General features: G+C 47.7%; 1 protein-coding gene across 1 annotated transcript in view; it reads right to left on the bottom strand.

Annotated features, from left to right (window-relative positions):
- MGMT (O-6-methylguanine-DNA methyltransferase) overlaps positions 1 to 20,732 on the bottom strand; it is a 219,951-nt gene that overhangs the window by 52,278 nt on the left and 146,941 nt on the right. Inside the window, exon 2 of the mRNA XM_021716071.1 lies at positions 5,225 to 5,385. Within this exon, the coding sequence (XP_021571746.1) occupies positions 5,225 to 5,385 (161 nt within the window). The remainder of the gene's footprint in view (positions 1 to 5,224; positions 5,386 to 20,732) is intronic.

The raw sequence follows: 20,732 nt of genomic DNA, 5'->3' as shown, positions 1-20,732 counted from the left end.
GCCCTCATTTAAAATCGGGAAGAACAATGATGCCTACCAACCAGAACCTGCAAACGCATCTCTCATTTGAGCTATTCTCTCCTCTTTAAATTGGTAACTTTTTTTTCTAAGTTCAGGGAAAATATCAGTACCAAGCACCTGAAAGCACAAAGCCTGCACCCTTCTGTGGCTCTACAGGGGGTTTGAAGAGACAACGTCCCTGTCTTAACTGCAACACCTTTGTAGACACACACAGGACGGAGTTGTGGCTTAGAAGGCACGTTCTGAGAAGACCAAAAGAGGCCCCAGGGCATTTGGAAGAAGAGGGCTTAGTGGCTCTTTCCTGGGAAGACGACCTGCTTGGTCCAGCAGGAATGGGTGCTGGTCAGGGGTGGGCTCTTCCTGGCCTGGAAAGGTGGTGGGGTGGTTGGGGGAGGGGCTGGGAGAATCAGCCCCTGCATGGCTCCAAGTGGGATTTGGAATGTTAAAGTGCCGACTCAGGTGAGCACCCAGGGTCATGACGTTGCTGGGCTCCCTCATCAACATCCTCTAGGACTTGCGCCTTCCAGGACTCCCAAGGCCCTCACCAGAAGGCACAAGCAGAGTGGGGCAGCCTTCCAGGACGCAGTGGGAAAATCAATTCCTCCCGAAGAGCCTTTCCTGTAACTCTCTGGCAGGGCTTTTGTTAGAGGCCCTTCTGGAATGAGGAGCTCAACGACAGAAAGACACAAATACGAGAGAGAAATCCTTTCTGAGGCTCTGTCACAGAAGTTACAAACACTTACTTCTAGCCAGCAGGTTTAAAAAATGCAGATTTTACTGCTGTCATGCAACTGGATTTCATAGCTACAAGCTAATAGCTGTGACGAAGGAATTATTAAAGTGTTAAATATTTCATTTAAAAGGGAACATTGCAGTCACTTTAAAAAGAAAACTCAGAGCTCTTCCGTCGAAAGCCATCATCTGTGAGAAGGCCCAGGAATCCATCTGGGTCCACTGTTCTCATGGCCTCATGTGGGCAGTCCCAGCAGAGCCCAGCCCTGTCCTGAAGCCCTACCCCAGTCTGGCAGAAGGCACAGAAAGGCCCAGACACAGGTCCAAGTTCAGCAGCCCAGGGTCAGCGGCCCTGCTGCCTGAGACCTGGCCAGCACGGCAGGAGGCCTTAGAGATGGGAGAACATGTCTCTGTATCTGAAAGTCCATCTTAGTTTTCTGTAGGTCCTCTTTTCCTGAACTCATTGTAAAAAATTGCTTTTGGCAAATGACTAAATTTCTTATTCTAACTGTTTTTGCTATTGACCTGTAAGGCTAGTCTAGGATGCATGTTATACCAAGAAGCTAAAATTTTTATATGGAAGGAAATTAGAAAGCATTACTAGAAAAGTTTAAATGATATTTCATTATGAAAGAAACAATAGTATCTAAACAGTAAAGATCTATTTCAAGAATAGTGGCTTTATTAAATATTTCTTGGGGAGGCTGGCTGCAGTGGCTCACACCTGTAATCCCAACACTTTGGGAAGCTGAGGCAGGAAGACTGCTTGAATCCAGGAGTCTGAGGCTGCAGTGAGCCGTGATCTTCTTACCTCTGCACTCCAGCCTGGGTGCCAGGGTGTGTTGGTGTGTGTGTGTGTGTGTGTGTGTGTATTTCTTGGAGAAAAATGAATGAGAAATAAATACGAAGTTGACCTTTCTGAGGAGCTTATAGGGAGAAAGTGACCTCCTTAAACACTTCATTGGGCAACAAGACTGCTGGGTCTTTGTCACAGCAAAACGATTGTGTTGACACTTTTAATAAACCAGGCTCACAAACAAACAACACTAAAGTAAACCAAGAAGAAAAACTCTTTGAATACGCTTTTTAAAAAGGGCCAACTACTAAAATAACATTCTAATGAGAAATTAGAATACAAGTAATTCAATAGCTCAGGTTTCGTTTTAATTCCTTCAGCAGAACAATGAAGCCTCCTTCCAGAACTGCAGTCATCCGTTCCCACTAGGAATGCCTACCTGTCTTGGCCCAACAACAAGGCCACTATGTAGACTTCCAGAATCCTGGGCAGCTGGGAAAGATGGCTTTGCTGTCCTTTTGCAGAAATACCCACACAGCTAACTTGTTACTAAGGGATCTTTGTAAAGTCCCCAAGATAAGAAGTTGAACCATATGAGATTTCTAGTGTTTGATAAATTTCAACCTCAAAATAGCAATTTCATATGGTTCAACTTAATGTATATTTTTGTGGTTAGCCTTAACAAAACAAACAAATCAAGAACAGCACGTTCTTCTCATAGAGGAATCCTGAAAATGAGAGGTGGTCCTGCGAAGGGATCAGGCGTGCAGAAGAGAGGGGCTTCCAACAGCAGAACAGGACACTTGGGAGCCTGAAGAAGGGATGAGGGCCTGGCACTCTGGAGTCAGAAGTTTTACAAGTCAGGGTTTCAGGAAGAAAAGGTAAACGCGTTGGAATTCAAGGATGACCTCAATTATGATCGCATGTCAAAAAAACAGGTTGGAACAGATTATCTTGGTCTAAATCTCAGAGGCAAGACTGACAAAAAATGATAAGCAAAAGTGTTACACATACACAAAAATTAAAATGGCAGAAAATGGAATCAGTCAAGGAAATACTTATTCCATATTAAAATGGACCTGTTCCTCCCAGTCTGCTAAAAAGATCGATTTCTACCACTCTACAGTTTCCAGAGGGCTCTGAGATATCAGAAGACTCTCCCCCTAGCGGACTTTCCCCTCACTGTTGATTTCACTGGCATCAAACGACACAAACTGGACACAGAGCAAACTCAACTAAATGTCAGAAACTGGCATTACCACATCTGGGGGTAGAACCAATTAACTCCGTGTTAGCAACTGTATAACCATCCAGCATCTCCCATTCTTCAACCCATAAAATCCATGCACCTGGTTCCTGCCCAGGAGTAAACGACTGAGCTAAATTTAAAAAGCCTGGCTTGCACATGCTGCAGCGTGGGAAATCCCAGCCCCGGCAGCCACCACAAACTGTCAGCAGGCAGGCCTGGCCCCGGGAACCCCAGCTCTCAGGAGAAGGGTTTGCATCCAGGGTCAGAGTTTCTTGGACACCAGAAAAGAAAGATTTGAGAGGCTGTCCCCCTCCGGCCCAAAACCTTGCTGGAGGGGACCTCACCCCAGTGGGAAGCACCCACCTACACTGCAGTGCTTTCCCAGAGGGGCAGGGCCGCGGGGAAGCTGGATGCCCTTTACCCATATCCTCGTAGCTACGGAGAAGTCCTCCTGGTCACCAAGACCATGACCTGCCATCCAGGATGCAGCTTGGCTTGGCGTGGGCCCCAAGCCAGGGGTAGGTGTGGCTGACTTCAAGTCTCTTTATGCACAAGGTGACATGACTGCGGAGTCCCAGGGGCCAGTCCTCAGCTCCAGGAGCTGCAAACACTGCAGTGGGCAGGAGTGAGGGTGAAAGGCTCTGGAACGGCTCAGCAGTCACAGAGGCAGTTTGGGGACCACCTGATCACTCCTTGCTGGCCTTCCCTGTCCTGCATGACCTCTCTCAGCACCTGCAGAGGCCTCTTTCTTCGACTCGTGCCGGCCTGCATGAGGGCCTGTTACTCGCTATATCCTGGTGGGACCGGCAGAGCCACCTCCATGACTGTGATCATTGTCTGGTTTGCAGAAGACGAATGATTTTCTTGCAACTTTTGCCGCTAAGCTTTTAAGCTGCACAACAAACCTTAGGTAAACTCTAGGAGTTCACAGGCTCATCCTCATACTCCTACCTGTTACTACTAGCAGAGCAATAACCCCGGCATGGACACAGCAGACAGAAGAGTTCCCTGCTCCAAGATTTCCAAGCCTCTCCTTTGACAACAAAACCAAACTCTGACTTCCTGGGACCACAGAGCACCATCTCTGTCCCGTGCTTGGCACATTAGAGGTATACAACAAGTAGGGTCATCCACGTCTACTCAGCCCATCAACTCATGGTGCTGGGGAAATGTTGGGATCAGAGCAGGTGGTGGCCCAGGAGGCTTTAGGAGTGCCTGTGCCCTGGTAGCATCTCACTGGTGGATGTGGATGAAGAGGGGTTTCTTGGATGTGTGTAGGGTCTGGCAAAGGCCCACCTGCTCCAGCTCCCCACTTGCCTGTCCCAGAGAGCCTCCAGCCCTTCTGAAGACAGTCCTCTATGATTCAGGGAACAGAAGGGCACCCAGTTCATTATGCAAAAAAAAAAAAAAAAATGCTCAGTTTCATCTGTTCACTTGTCTGATCTCGTTACTGAACTTAGGTATTAGCCCAACCTTCAAGGGTTTATCTACCTGTTTTGCTTGAAAACTTCACTCCATTTTCAACTTTATTTCTGCTGAAAAGCATAGCAACAATTAGAATACCATTACACTCACCTAGCAAATCCCATTTGGAAATTCAAGACTGCTTTAAATTCACCATGCCTAAAATCCCAGGGTAATTTTTCCCCTTAAAGATATATATGTATACAACTACACATACACATCTGTGCATTTCACATATGAATTACATTCATTTATATTATTTATGAAAAAAAATCACCATGCAAAATAAATTGTTGGTGGGTGTCTGGAATGATTTTAGTTGCTATAATTAATTTTTGTATTGAGCAGATCCAAATAAAAGCTTTAAAAGAAGTGTCTGGGGAAATGTTTTCAAGCTATCACAGACTTTAAGCACCTTTGGCATGCTATATTTAGGCAAGAAGTTCTCAGTTCACCTCTTAAGAATATATCTAAACCACGGTATGTTTGAGAAATTAAATTTAAAACTTATCTAAGAAGACACAACACTGCTACCTGCTATGATGTAAGTGTCAGCCACTGAGTTTATGGAAGTGGCTAATTGTCCATGTACAAGTCTTGTTTTCCGTGCTGTTGGCAAGCAGATAGTTTAAGTTAACAATAAGCTTATTGAAAAATTGACTGCCATTCAGATGTGTTCCTATTTAAACCTTTCAGCCGGCTAGAGTCAAGAGTCAATCTGCATGCATCATTTTCACTGCCTTTGCCAAGAATTATGCAACCACGTGCCAAAACTAACACAAGCATTTGGAGAGGGTGGAGGCTGCGAACTCTTGTCCTCCCCACTCAGCCACATGCCGTCTCTGTTTAGATGATGTAAAAATACCAAGCCGGTGGAGTCAATAAAGTGAAATGTGATGTCAGTGATAGTTCATAAGTCAAGCTCCCTCAAGGAAACACCATGCAGCGGTTCCGTTACTAACCTTGCTGGAAAATGGGGTGGTGAAGAGCTGGCACAGGGAGCTCCTTGATGGCCTCGGGCTCGTGGAAATAGGCATCCAGCCAGGCTGCGCACTGCGTCAGGGGCACGGTCGTTCCCTCTGGACCGCCGAGGGCCTCGGGGGGAGCGGAGGCTGTCATGGCACTGCAAAAGTGGTAACAGGGCTTAATAAACGTCTGGGCCGTCTCCACACATGGAAAGGCAAACACCCCCTGCCTCCAAACGGGTGGACACGCGCAGCTGCCTCGACTAGCTGGGCAGAAAGGCAGACTGCTGTGGCCAGGGCCCGGAGGTGTGGGAAGCCCTGCACTCCCTTTCCACCTCCCGGCCTTCCCATGTGCAGAAGCATCCCAGGACACGGGCTCTAAAAGTGCGCAGGCACCATGAGAAGCAACCCAAGCGAGTGTCTCCCCGTTCTAAGACCCGCGGGTAGCGCATGTGCAGCTAAATCATCAAGTCCTCATTATAAAAAATATTCTCCAGAAATATCATTAGTGGTTTGACTGCACCACACATTCCACCCGGCCCCCAAATCCAGCCTTGCAAGGACATATCCTCGTCTCTTCCGTTGCTTTGTGCTGCGTTCGGGGGGTTCCTCAGAGTTCGCTCTCTGTCTCCGGATTCCCACACTCCGAGGGTCTGATCTGCGTTTAAGTCATCCCTCGAGTTTGTCATTTCATCGACAGTATGATGACTTTTATGCCTGGGATGTCTATGCAGTTCTTTCGCAAAGCTTTCTGGGCATTTTTTGGGTCACCACTCTCTCTTTGATCTCAAGATTAAGCCTGTACGTTTCAGAGTCACTTTAGATTGTTTCATGGTTGCTTCTACATGGGTTGTTCTTTCTTCTGTCAGCCGGATCTGGCGGCCCCTTCAAGGAGCTGATTTCTCATCTTCAACAGAGGTTGATTTTCTGGGGATGTGTTCCATCCCCTGAAAAAACATCCCTTTGGAGAAGAAGGTTCACTCCGGCTGCCCGGGCAGATCCCATTTGTATCTCTGTTTCTTGGGACCCCACACCTATAAGGCGCTGGCCCCAGGTGTGATTCCTTCCATCAACTCTCTTCCTTCTCCACCTTCCAAGGCCCTAGACAAATGGCACGTTTCCACGCATCTTCCCAGACTTGGTGTGCAGAAGTTTTCTAGTCTCTTTTTCAGGCCGTGCAGCTCCTGAGGCTTTTGTGAAAAGGTGGAAGACCACTGCAATGCAGATGCCAGCATCTCCTGTTGGACCCCTCGACCCTTCCTTCTGGGACCCCGCAGCCAACACCACACCAGGCGTCCTGCACAGGCTGGGCGTGTGCTTCAACCTGCAGGCTGCTTTTCCTCAATACAAACTCACTGCCCTTGCAGGGGTTCCACTGAAGACCTGCATTCACCTGGAAGTGCAGTCCAGCCGTGAAAGGTGCAGCAGACGTAGCCAGGAGCACGGGACTGTCCGTGTCTGCACAATGCAGGGACTGCAGGTTGAACGAGCCCACACAGAGGATCCACTGGAGCCATCCCAAGGAGGGAGGGAGAGGGACAAAAGACAGCATGAACAGAGACACAAAGAACTAATGGCTTCTGGTGTTTCCAATCAGAGAAAGGCGGGCAGGACGGTGCATGTCAGGGCAGGAAGGGCCACCTTGTCCTATGGGCAGGGGCCCCACAGGCGTGACGGGCAGCAGAAGGGTCCTGACTAGAGGCCAGAAGGCCCTGTGGCTGTCTCCAGCTGGGTCACAGCAGCAAGGACATGGAAGAGGGGCTGGAAGCTCTGGAGACTTTCAGCTCCTGCTCTGGCATTGCGCGGACAGGGGCTTCACCGAGGGAGATCAGCGGTCACTTCAAATCACAGTTTGTGGCTGGCTTAGAAAAAGAAGAAGACACCTAGTCAAGACTTCTCAAGACACCACCTTCACACGGAGAACTCGAACAGTTTCTGGGGCGATGAGTTTCTGCTTTTCCTGTGAGCTAAAAATCAAACTTGTACAAATCTGAATAAAGCCAAAAGCATACAAGGAAGCAAGAGATAAAAATGAAATCATAGCCGGGCTCGGCAGCTCAGCCTGTCATCCCGCGCCTTTGGGAGGTTGAGGTGGGTGGACTGCCTGAGCCCGTGGGTTCGAGACCTGCCTGGGCAGCGAGACCTCATCTCTACAATAAATCAAAAAAATCAGCCGGGCGTGGTAGCGCATGCCTGTAATTCCGGCTACTTGGAAGGCTGAGGCAGAAGGATCGCCGGAGCCCAGCGGGTCGAGGCTGCAGTGGCCGGGAGCAGCCACTGCACTCCAGGCTGGGCGACAGAGTGAGACTCCAACTCAAAAAAAAAACAAAAACACAAAACAAAACAAAAAAATGAAATCATACACCTTCCTCACTGTTAAAAAGTTTTATTCTCTTATACCGTTAAAGCAGAAATGAAAGAAAGGTAACTGTAGCTTATGCATCCAGTGAACAAACATAGCCTTGCGTGTGCTGGGTTTGTGATGAGGATGACACAAATGGCGTTAGCTCAGAAGTGTGCTCTGGGCAGAAATATCCTGGCACTTCCACTCAGAAAGGAAAGCACAGCTCCAGTGGACACAACTTCTCTTGCACTCCACCCAGGGTAGTCACATGTTAATAAGAGACAATTAAACATGGCAAACCTGGGGTCCAAAGGCGTTCTAGAGCTTCTGTCTGAATAAATGCCTGTGGTGTTGTTTCCATTTCCCCGGAAGATAGGCAGACATGGCCAGAGGCACACACCGCCTTGTGCCCGTGTCTGTCACATCTACAAAACGTGCGGAGGCGATGGCCAAGCCCAGGGGCTACGGGAGAAGCTGAGGAGGGGTGCGAAGCCGTACCCATCTTGTTATTTTCATGTGGGGCTGTCCGCCATCTGTGGTTGGGGGAGGAGGGGAGGGAAGGGACACCCGCAAAAGGGCACGTTGGGGTTTCTTGCTCTTGGAGCACTACAGATGCACAACGTCTATGTCAACCTACAGCAGGGCAGCGATGGAACACCCTGAGCAGGCTCTAAAAAACGACCCTGTGCTGGAACCTAGGGCTCTGGGTCAGGGCGATGTGTGGGCATAGGCGTCTCTGTCCAGGCGGCCGCCGTAGCCAGATCTCACGCAGACAGGGTCCCTTTTCAGCCCAGTCCTCTGAGTAAACAGGTTGTTGCCTCCACAGCCCTAGCTACTGCCTGGAAACCCTTGTTGGGGCCCAGTGACAAAGAGGCCACGGGGGATGCCTGGCTCACTCTGCAGGCAGGACGGCCGCCTATCAGGGTGACAGAACGCCTTCCTCCGAGTTTCCCTGGGGGAGGGAAGTGCTGTCTTCTCACTGCCCTGGATTCTTTCCCAATGAGCGAGGTCTGATTCTGGGAAGGGGAAGAACTTCTGCTTAGCTTAAATATTATGTGATTTCTGAGCCACACTGTCAGTCAGTCTATTCTTGCTCTGCTCCTCACTAACCAAGTAAACAGTGCACTGACGATATCTAAAAAGAAAGATGGAGAAACAGGTAACATGCCCGGGGGTGGAGGCTGCATGGAGGGAGAGGAAACGCACACCAGGGGTTAGCGCGAGCTCCCTCCAGAGCAGCGCAAAGAGCCTGCCGCTGCCAGTGGAGGCCTGCCTGGAAGGAAGCACGGCTGCTGTTCCCATAGGCACCCTCCCTCACTCGGGGAAAACAAGATCCCTGACCAAGCCACCCCGGGATGGCACCTTGCACAGCAGGAGCTTGGCCGAGCTCTCCTGCAGAGTTCTGGGGATGGAACGGGAAGGGGCTGGAACACCAGTCGAGTAGCCAGCAAAAGCAGGCGCCTCGAGGTCAGGGTTAGGTTTCGGGATTTGTGGGGTCAGCCATCACACTGCACATGGAGTTCCTTGGGGAAGCAATGTAGGCTTGCTTCCATCCTCAGCGATGCCCGTAGCGAAATGGGGTGAGCTCGGGGACCCCAAGGCTCTGCCCACGAGGGTAGTTCTTCCCTCCACACTGCTGAGGGAATTGAAATGTGAGCCGTGTTTCTAAGCATTTCCCACTCTCAAAAGGATATTTGAGGAATTTTTATAGTAGTAAAATTCATCTTAAATTGATTTTTTATGCTTGTGCTAAAAGATCTCAACCTTTGATTTACTCTGTAGTTCTCCTTTTTAACTCTTTCTCTATTGGCATTAGATAACTATTCATGGGTGAAATGTAATTAAACAGCTTTGATTCTGAAGCAAGGATTTATGATACGACATTTAAAATGAATGGCATTAAACACACACATAAAACCAGATTTTTAAAGCCATGACACAAATTTCCATTTCTACAGTAAAATGAAATTTATTCTCTGCCCTACCCTCTCCTCCAACTCTGCCGTTCTCGCCCCTGGAAGAGCTGTGGGGTGACGACACCTCTCATGGCCGCCCTGATCGTGGGGGAGTTTCTCCAGCTTCCCCACCGATGAACCCTTAAATGCCAACAGTTATGGACTCCCCTGCCCACACTCACTGAAGTCCCACGAGCCAGTCTTCCCTGGGCCCTGCAGTTTACCTGACAGAGAGACACAAGCCCTGGGGTGCACCTCATCCTCTCTGGGAAGCTTCCTGGCTTGCGGGCCCAGGTCCTGCAGCCCTAGGCCAGTGCAGAAGGTGAGACCCCCAAGGGCGTCAGCAGGAGAGTGCACAGGGCACAGAGTCACATCTTCCCAGGACCGCTCCCAGAATGTCACATGTGCCCCACAGAACAACCCTGAGGTAGACACTGTGACACTTGAGTCCTTTCATTTTCTTTGGCTTCGTACAAGGCAGTGGTGGCTGAAAAAGGAACTCGGTTCCCTTGGGCTTCTGTACACGTGGCAACGGAGAGTCCTGGGCACCTTAACCCAGCAAAACTAGGATCGCAAGTAGCCTGGTTCAAAGACTTTCTCGAGAAATATGCAACTGCTGGCAAGATCAGGCAGTCCTTAAAAACAAACAGCTCAACACTGCATTGCCCTCAGTAGAGGCTCCTGCGGTCTCAGTAACATTGGAAAGACCTGTGTGATGTTCTCATAGAGTCGTCTCCTGGGAGAAGCTGCCCTGACCAGTTCCCCTTCCTGGGCTCGGAGAAAGAATGTCCCGGTGATCAAGTGTCTTTCAGATCTGTTTCGATGTAAACCTTCCTTCAACCCAAACCAGGGCACAGAAAAGTGGTGAATATACTCCAGCACAAACGTGTGACATGTGAGTACAGAAGTTACAGTGAGTCCCCTATACACTAACCTTCAAGTGGGGAACTTTCAAAGATGCAAATGTGTGTTCACATGTCCAATCAAGCAAGCTAGTTCACGTGTCTTGCATACATTGTCACATGCACGCACCCTCTACAAGTGGTTGTGCTTTTGTGTACTTTACTGAATAGTACTGTATAGAGTACAGTAGTACCATATCTTTATTTCAAGCCTATGGTGTGCAGAAGCAAGCGTAAAAGCAGCCAATTGTGTTAGTTGGGCACCTAGGCTAACTTTGCCGGACTTACAAACAAACAACTTACGAATGCACTCTCACAACAGAACTTGTTCATATGTAGGGGACTTACTATTCAAGGAAAAGCCATCCTTCCCACCTGCATGAAGCTTTGTTAAGATACTGATACTACCAAGAACATGAAGAGAGAGGCAGCGCCCTGCCTGGGGACACAGGGAGATTGAGGGTGATCTGGCTAAATGCAAGTCTCCCCTAGATATGTGCATCTTCCTACTGCATGGAATCTGCCTCGCCCAGTCAGCCTTTCCCTTTGCGTTCCACCAGGCTGGCCAGATGCAGGGCAAAGGATAGAGAAAGCAAATGTCCTGGGACCACAAACTCACTTGGAAGGATGTGTGCCAGGATGGCCGACATGTTAAGGAAGTTTTGCTCAAGGTTAATATCTCACAAAGTACTGACGTCAGCTGGGCACAGCACGAGGAAAGAGGAAAGAGTGTTCCTGGCACCATGGCATCCAGTTTCTTCCCAGGCTGCAGATGTGCTTATCACTCTAAAACTCAACCAGCTTAGTATTCAGATTTTCGGGTGCCTGAAGACTCCACTGGCAGCAAAGAATCACTGAATGCCCGTTTCTGAATGAATTCTATTCCCTGAAGACACTGACGTGTCATGTATTTGGCTTAAATCCCATCTGACGTAAGGAAACATGCCAAGAGTCCTTTGTAAGCTACTTCCAACTGACGAGCACTGTTGTTTACACCCAGAGGGCTGACTGTGTGACACTTCAGATGGAGAGTGCTCTCCAATTCCTCTTCTGTGACCCCGTCCCTTTCCAATCTCTCTTACGCCTCAGGAATGTTAACCGGTGACACCAGAGGGTTACCCAAGAAAAGAGTTCTCAAGACACGTGTTCCACTGAGTTCATCTGGAACCTGGCAAGGCACTGACGGTTACCCAAGAAAACAGTTCTCAAGACACGTGTTCCACTGAGTTCATCTGGAACCTGGCAAGGCACTGACATGGGCTGCATCCTTCTGCATGGCTGTAAAGGAGGCCATGTGAAAACCCATGGATACCTGCAAAGCTTTTAGTGGGAGGGAGAGCCCAGAGCCTTGACACACATGGTACTTCAGACACCCTGGCGACAAGCACCATCTCCTAAGCCCAGCTAGCTGAGCACAGTTCACCTTTTCTGGCTTCCAGCATGCGATGTGGTGGATAGGGAGAGGCCTCCGGACCTGTGGAGTGAGCCAGGCTTCATGGGCTCATGTAGGTACCTGCCTTCAGCAAAAGATTAAGACTGCGAAGAGGTGACTTTACAAACATCACACAGAGACTCTTGCTAAATATAACTGGTAAATGCACAATGATTTCCAGTTTAGAAGATCTCTCGCAGACTTTCTTGTGCTTGATGGATTCGCTCTGCATTTAATTATAGCTTCTCGCTAAACCTCAGATGCTTTCTTCCAAGAGTAGGACTGAAGACAAGAAATAAGCTACGCTACCTGCTTGCAATAAAGATTTTTTTAAAAAGGAGAGGCCGAATAAAGCCTTCCGACTCTATACTTCAGTCAAATGTAGTGATCTGATTCCATTCAAGCATTTACTGAGGACCATCGTAGACACAGCTTGCTGACAAGAATACTAACTTAGGGCTGTCCCTTCCTCTGAAGTTGGCACCTGACTGTGCAGGCAGGGAGGTAAAGGTCAAACACAGGTCAACATCAGTGATTCCATTTCTACCTTCCAGATGACCTGACGCTCCGTGGGTGCCCCAAGGACTCTCCGAAGGATCAGGGCAGTGACTGCTCTGTGGCTCTGCCTGGTGGCCGGCAACTGTTTGGGCAATATCCCCATGGACGTTCAATGACGCTTGTGCAATTATTTGAATATTCTACAGTGATTTTAGAAAACAGACTAGAAATAGGAAAAACTAAAGTGCTGATAGTAGTAACAAGAAACATCCATCTCCACAAAGCAACTGAGTCAAGGATGAAAAACAAAAGCCATGCCAACAGAGTTCCATCTATAGACACAACTGCAGTCTCACTGGTCTTGAGCTACATGTGTATGAAATATCAGCAGTGCAACTAAGCTTATGTACAAAAATGATAGGAATGATTAATGTATTTTTTTAGCTCTCGGGGAAGTGAGAGCCCACCACTCATAACAGGTGAGTTTACCGATTGACTTTCATGCATGTATTTGGCTTTGGTTTTCAAAGAAGCACTCAGTACAAAAGGATAGCATAGGAGACAGGGAGGAAAGTAACGAAACCCATTCTTGGTTCAGGCATCTTCCTGGAGAAGGCAGTATTTCAACTAGTACCTGCAGGAGGGCTGGCTAGGGGTTCTGGCCATCAAGTCAGCAAATCTTTACCAAACATAGTAAAAACAGACACAAATATCACTCCTTGACTTTGTGCCCTATGCTCCACTCCTGGAAGGAATTCTACATTGATATTCCTATCAGAGGCCACCAAATAAATGATCCATGTCCCAAGGTATATGAGGAGGAGAAGAGGCAGTTTAAAGTTTAGTTAAGTCCCAATTTAGTTTCTGGGTGGTCATAGGCATGCTGTTAAAATTGGATACCAATTTTTAATGGGTATCTTAAAACCTCAAAATTTGGAGCTCAGATTAATGTCAAAGCCTAAATAAGACCACAAAGGAATTTACTGTAGTATTTTAAAACACCCACCACAAATACAGAAAATTTTATGTGTATTCTCAACTCCTCCCCATAAGAACTGCAGATTTTTAAAAAATTGCTTCTTAAAAATACAACAGCAATAACAACACGTATTTTAAAAAGACAATCTAAATAGTATACTTGGCTGACCAGGATGCTTTAGAAAGCCTATTTACATTTCCCCTTAACTGTCCAAATCATTAAAAGGAGAAATATATTTTATCAACACTTTAACATATCATTAAAAGTCTCTACTGTTTGACAGATGAAGATAAAAACACCCCAAAACTATAGATGAATGGTCAGGTCCCTAAAGATTCCAAAACAATTACAGGATGCAGAGCAATCTAGTTAAATTTTATTCAAAAGCTTACTACACTTGTGTTTTCTTTTATTTTTCTATCAAGAAACCCATGAGGTTTAAGCACAATTCATTATGTATGAGACCCTACTTGCGGTGCTTGACTGTTGATTAATAGCAAAGTTTGCTGTATGTACATTTGCAACATTAGATGCATACAATATGCTAACTTATTCTTTCACTGAAACTAATTATTTACAAAAATGACTACGTGAGACTACAATTTATTAAATGCATGCATCCAGTCTCAATTTGGCCCCCAAAGACAGCCTGGAATGAAGATCTTTTACTTGATGTGACAACTTCTAGAAACGCTATTATTAACATTGTAAACGTGGCAAATAAAGAGTTCAAATAGCCTTATGTCTATGTTGCATTTGCCTTCTACCGCTGAAGCAGTGAACAAAGAAGCTTTTTCACGTTTTACACACACCACACATGAGAAGTACATTCCTCCTTCCCAGTTTAACTTAGCGTCTTATAAATAAAATGCTTGTACATCTGTAAAGGCATAAACTTTTAAAGAGTCTTTTCATTAGCCTGATCAAATTGTTGTACTACAAGGGTCCTCATTTTCCAAAGGATCTTTGAGGCTAGGTAGCCTTGCATTATTCAGCAATTCTCCTCCCCAACTCTGAGGAAGGAGGAACAGAGACCAGCGCCGCATATTTGGATATGGGCTTCAAATGGGCATCCAGTCATCTACTCCTGTCATGCTGGTTCTATGACACAGGTGGCCCAGGGCAGCAGCCACCTGCTCTGAGTACCCGTTGCATCTGGTCTCTGTCTGCTGGGCAGCCTGCACGCTCTGTGAGGCATCCCTGTCTGACGTCTTCAAAGTCCCTGTCCCAGCCTTGCTCTGCCCTGCTGAGGGTGTGTGCCACAGCAGGCTCTGGAGAGAGAGAGGAATCGGATTCCTCCTCCACACAGCAAGATAAGGACCATCAACATCCATGCCCGAAAGACAAGATGGCGATGCAGGAGGTCATCATGGGCTACTGACTGGTGCCGTCTGAGTTTTGCCAGGACACCCAGAAAAAGACATAAACGTCAGACAAGAGCCTGCTGTAGGACATACAATTTCAGGGACAGGGAGGAACCAAAACATCAGGGGGCCTTTCTCTCTCCAGTCAACAAGTGTTAAAAGAATCCCTAGCAGGAGAAGGGGAAATCTCAAGTCATGACGGGTAAAAGATGATCAGCTGTGTATTGCGCAACTTAATGTCTTCACCTTCTCAACATCACAGCCAAGGTCAGCCACAGGCGAGGCAAGTGACTTCAGAAGACCTAGCTGAGCAGGCATCACGACGTCACACCTCCATTGCGCAACAGGGCACCTTGGAGAGGGGGAGCCACTGAACACAGTTGGGGTCAAGGTCACACGAAAACCACGAAAGGCAAGGTCTTGCGTAACATTTCATAGCTGCGAGCAACCCCCTCGGGTCCCCTCCCACTGTGGGAGCTTTTCTGAGCTCTTCATAAATCCTGCTTTCTCACTTAAAAAAAAACTCCACAGCTGCTATTTACGGAGTGTCTACTGTGCCAGGCACGCGATTAAAAACGACTCTACGTATTCCTCCCCAAACCCTGAGGGAGGCCTTATTACCTTCCTGCTCTAAAGGAGGAAGCTGAGGTCCAGAGGGTGTGAACAGTGATGCGTCAAATGCAGACGGGATGAAACCAGGGTCTGGATTCAAGTCTGACTCCAAAGACCTTACTATGGAGCACCTCTGTGAAACTGAAGCTAGTGGTCACCCCTGATCAGGAAAAGTCCACATGTTCATGTACTACACTCTTGACAGCAAGCCTGCTATCCAGCACTTGGATTTATTCTCTTTTACTTTTCGGGAACTTCGGCAAACTGTTTCCTAATACATCAGACTACAAAATCTAGGCCAACCGCCCTATCATTCAAAGACAATGGGGATCTGGGTATCCGATGTAGTTTCTGTTGTATTCTAGAAGTTTCCAGAAAGAGAGACTAGGTACTCACTTTACAGGGTTGAGGCTCTCGGAGAGCTGCCTACTTGCCCTTGAGGGAAGGCCCTACTTATATTTAAACACCTCAGTGACCTGTTCACAAAACACGCAGCATCACTTGACACGCGCAAGAGGCCTAGGTCCTGAAGAGGCCCAGGTCCACCATAACCCCCATTGCCAACCACCCAGAAGCCAGGCCCAGAGCAATTAAGGATGATCTCAGCAGCCTGGCAAGCAGCAGGGTAGGCATGGGCCTGGGATGTAAGAAGTCCAAAAGATGGGCTCCCCATCAAGAGGTACCTGAATGAAGAGCCATGCCCTGTCACGGGGCTGACCCAACCTGGCCTCCCAGCCCCGCCCTGTAACTGCCCAACACCTGCCCACTGAACAAATGGGTAAACGAGATGCCACAGTGTTAAGGCGCCACCATAGCCCTTGCGCTGAAAAAACACCTACATTTCAGATTTCATTTTTCCAATGAATAATTTGCTGAAAACCATTCCCTCGGGGGAAGAAAAACTCACAAAGATTTCCTATACAGTGAAAGCTACATTTCTCTGCCTTTTCAGATTTTGTAGTAGACTGCAGAATAACAAAGTTTGCTAAAGCCCAGGAAATGGGCATCACTTCCAATTTTGCTTACCTTGATAGGACTCTACAGTCAAAAACTAGAAATGTTGCAGATTTAAAGACAGAACTGGGTGGGCTTTCCTTGGTGCCTGTTCCGTTCCCCACTCCCGATATAAGGCGATCAACTGCATACTGAGATGAAACAAAAGAACAATGAAACTAAACAGTAAATCCTTGAATCTTGTCTTCATTCTCTAACTGTAGACAAAGGCTGTTGAGTTCCAGCAGCTACACACGCATTATGCTCGGGCCACGAGGCTGCACCCTCATTTCTCCTCTAGGCTTCTCAGCCTTTTAGGACAAGCCCGTCGGACATAAACAGAGGGGGAGTGAAGGGGTCCTAGCAAAAAGAGCCCTCCTCCCAACGCCTGCGACGTCCAGCAGACACCAGCGGGCCTCATCTGCGGGCCCTGCCTTCTTGCCTACGCGGGAGGAGAACTGTAGGACCACCAGGACAAAGTCCACTCCGAGGAGGCAGCAATGGCCCACCCTCCCCCGTTGACTGTGACTGTATGAGGAGCATGGGAAGCCAAAGCCCGCTCTCTGAGTCCCTCTCCTGCACGACTGTTCCATCTACCAAAGCAGGCAGTAGTTTCTGATGTGTCTCCGTCATGAAGGAACAGGCTTTCTTTCTCCTGGGAACCCACACAAGGAGAAAACAGTACTTTTGATACCCACAGAACTAAAGTATACCCACCCCCAATTTACAGACTTTGTCTCCACACAGCTTACAGATGACCGCTGTCATCATGCAGTTCAGAAAAGATTTTTTTTCATCTTAGCAAGAGAATATATCATAATTTAAATTTTAAAACAATAGCTAAATGTTCTGAAAATGCGGGTCTCCTTTCCAAAAGGCATGTATTATATGAGGGCTGACCTCCACAGGGCTCAACCCCACTGACTTGTATACTGGGCCCATGAATAAAAATCTTGCCAGAAAATTACCTGTCTTGTAAATTGGTTTGCACAGCTCTAAATAAATCATAGATAGGTCCCTACTGTCAAACACAGTGGAGTTTTTCAAGAATAGCACGGCTTCTGATCTAAGATACACTGCAATTTTATCTGGGAACAACTTTCTCTAGCCCCCTTCTCAGAAAGTCTTTGTTTTCCCTGTTGCAGCTGGAACACGTTAGCTAGCTAGCATAGTTGAAAATACTGCATTTAATCTCAGACAAGTATATTCACTATACGTCAGTGGCCAAAAAAATCTTCAGCAACTATTAAAAGGACAGTTAATGTAATTGTATTTTAAAACACTGAGGTCATATTTAATTTTGAATTGGAACCCTTAAGACACACTTTCTGGCAAGGATATGGAGTAATAAAACAATGTTAACTACAGAAAAAAAAATCTAAAACACACATTATTAAAATAAATCTTTTTTCCAGAGTACTGATATTTGCAAGAAGCAGATTACAAGAAGCAGAAGACATTTGTACTTTTTCAACAAGTATGGTCACTGGCATTGAAAATCAGGATTTTCGATGTGAAGGATGAAATCATTCTGAAGCCAGAGTTCAGAACCCCCCCTTTCCTCCTCTGGGCTGGCTGGTCTCCCGGCATCTTTTGTCTTCCTTCCAGAGTGCTCCAACTTAGTTCAGCTACACCCTCAGGTCTTCCAAGTAAAATTCTACCAGCGAAGAATCCAATTATGTTCCAAGGAAGGAAGTAAAAGCAACCCGGGCTGGGAGAAGTAGAACAAGGATAAACTAGGGGGCTGGCGAGCCCAAAAAGGGAAGGGGGAAAACATTTTAGCTGCAAAGCTAGCCAATTAAGCTTCCCTTTAGGAAGCACCAATTTCCACTCAAAGCAGGTTGGCAAGTCCAATTTCGTATGCCTTTTTCCTCCTCTTCAAAAATCAATACAGCCCTCTGGGAAGCTGTCAAGCTACACGCAGGTGGGTCCGTGGACTGTAGGCTCTGCGCCTGGACCCGTTCTCGGCACTCCCAGGGGAAGACAGGGAGAGGCATCACAGGGTTTTCTGGCAAAAACAATGCCGCATTTATTTACAGGTGTTCTCTGACAGGCGGGATGAGGAGGAGGCCCCTGCATGCAAACCCTGGAACCAGGGCAGCATTTCCCATCATCCCATGCCTCGATGTGAACCCTGAAACTCCCCAGCTGGCGCCTCCACAAAGTAGAGGCTGAGAAAGAGAGGGAGTCTCCTGCTGAGGACAGTTTCTGGGACGTCAAAAGCCTCACTCAACTAAGCAGACCCACTTTGTTTTAGTGGCACCGAATGCCCTGGCCTTTTCCCACCCTGTCCTCTTTGCCAGCAGGTCCTCTCTCTGCCACCTGTCCATCCCCGCAGGGGCCACCCAGTCCCCAAGATCAGACCACGGGATGGGATTCTGGGCCACCTCCTTCCGAACCACTTGCACAAGGGAATTCTCAACACTTTCTGGAGCCTCTCCTCTCCTCGCAGCTCTAGTCCCAAACTGCCAGCCCCTTTCCCAACAGGCCGCCTGTGAGCACAGACACAGCGACCACAGAACCTCCACCTGCTGCTCTGACCCCGCACAGGCTGTGGCAGTCCAGGGCTGCAGGGGATGGCGTCCTGCTTCCATCCCACATGCAACTCCTTAGCTAGACCTGGGCAATCTGAGCATCTCTGGAATGGAAAAGGATTCTTAGACGCTCAAGAAAATTTCCACTTGACAAACAATAAATTCAAAAGGAGAATTCTCAAAAGAAAGTATCTTTCCATGAAAAATTAATGCTACAGAAGTAGCACTTTACCTTTATAATAGTGAGATGCTTATTTAATAAAAGGTTATAATTGCAATGGAAATTAAAAATCTTTAAAAATCTTTTAAAAACTTAAAAAAATCTCGGCCAGGCTCGGTGGCTCAGCCTCTAATCCCAGCACTTTGGGAGGCCGAGGTGAGTGGATTGCCTGAGTCCGTGGGTTCGAGACCAGTTGGGCAACTTGGCAAGATCTCGTCTCTACAATAAATAAAAAATTAGCCAGGTGTGGTAGCGCACGCCTGTAGTTCCAGCTACTTGGAAGGCTGAGGTGGAAGGATCGCTGGAGCCCAACAGGTCAAGGCTGGGGGTGGCCATGAGCGTGCCACCGCACTCCAGTCTGGGCAACAGAGAGAGACTCTAACTCAGAAAAGAAAAAGAAATCTCATAGAGCTCACAGAGCCCCGGAAACATAGACTCCATGTGTTTGTATTTACATCAGTCTTCCCTTTCTTGTAGTCCCAGGTCAGTTGAGGCTGACTTAACAGACCACCACACAGGCGCAGGTACAAGAATAACAGAAATTAAAATCCCCTGGGCAATTTAATTTTTCACTGATGCATTAATACTGCATCGAAAATACATTCGTTTATTTTTATGTAGTAAAGACTGGATGATACTCCTGGTCCTACTGGGCTTTGCTAGAGAGCTGTGTAAGTAAGATAACTTACTGGGGTGCTGCATCATGGAATGACAGACGGAGGGCAACCATGAGATTCAGGGACCCACAGCGAGGGCCAAGGTTCCGTCAGCGCAGACACCCATGCACGCCACTCCAAAAAGCACCCATCTCCGTCACATGTGAAGTGACTTCACAGTCTGCCACTTACAGGCCATTTTTATCCTCAGAATGCACTCTGAGCCTCTTCCTCTTGCCTCCATGGCAGCCCAACAGATCAGGCTCCAAGCCCCAGACCTCATGGCCAGGCTGGGTCCTCTCCATACCTGGGCCTGCAGAGCCCCCTTGCTGCCCATGTGCTCCCACAGCTCAGCCACGGGGCACACCGTGTCATCATTCAGCTCACATCTGTTCCTCCTTGGCATTTTCAAGGTGTCCATGGTCAGCACGCCTCCGCGGGTCAAACTTGGTGTATCATCTATTTTTATAAATACAGTTTTACTAGAATTCAGCCACAGGAGCAGATGAGTAGTTGTCACGGAGATGCTCTGATCTGCTAACCTAAGAGGTTGTGTTGCTATCTGGCCCTGCAGAGCAGAGGTCCTCAACCCCTGGGCTATGCACTTGTATCAGTCCATAGCAGGAGGTGAGTGGCAGATGAGAGAAGCTTTATCTGTATTTACAGCCGCTCCTCATTGCTTACGTCACTGCCTGAGCTCCACCTCCAGCCAAAGCAGCAATAGTATTTGATTCTCTTAAGAGCATGAACGAACTCTTTGTGAACTGCGCATGTGAGGGATCTAGGTTGTGCGCTCCTTATGAGAATGTAATGCCTGATGAGCTGAGATGGAGCTGAGACGGTGATGTGAGCACTAGGGAGGGGCTGCAAATACAGATTGACATTAGCAGTGAGGTTTGACTGCACAGAGACCATAATAAATCAATTGCTTGTGGACTCATATCAAAACCCTATCAGTGATGCAAGTGGGTTGATAGATTTCAATCGTAGAGTTGCACCTGGAGGCAGGCTTTAAG

Source organism: Carlito syrichta, unplaced genomic scaffold (genome assembly GCF_000164805.1).
Source record: "Carlito syrichta isolate Samal-C Ts95f unplaced genomic scaffold, Tarsius_syrichta-2.0.1 Scaffold308151, whole genome shotgun sequence".
Classification (NCBI taxonomy): Eukaryota; Metazoa; Chordata; class Mammalia; order Primates; family Tarsiidae; genus Carlito; species Carlito syrichta.
Note: the sequence above shows the minus strand (reverse complement) of the source record. Positions and strands in the feature narration are given on the sequence as shown.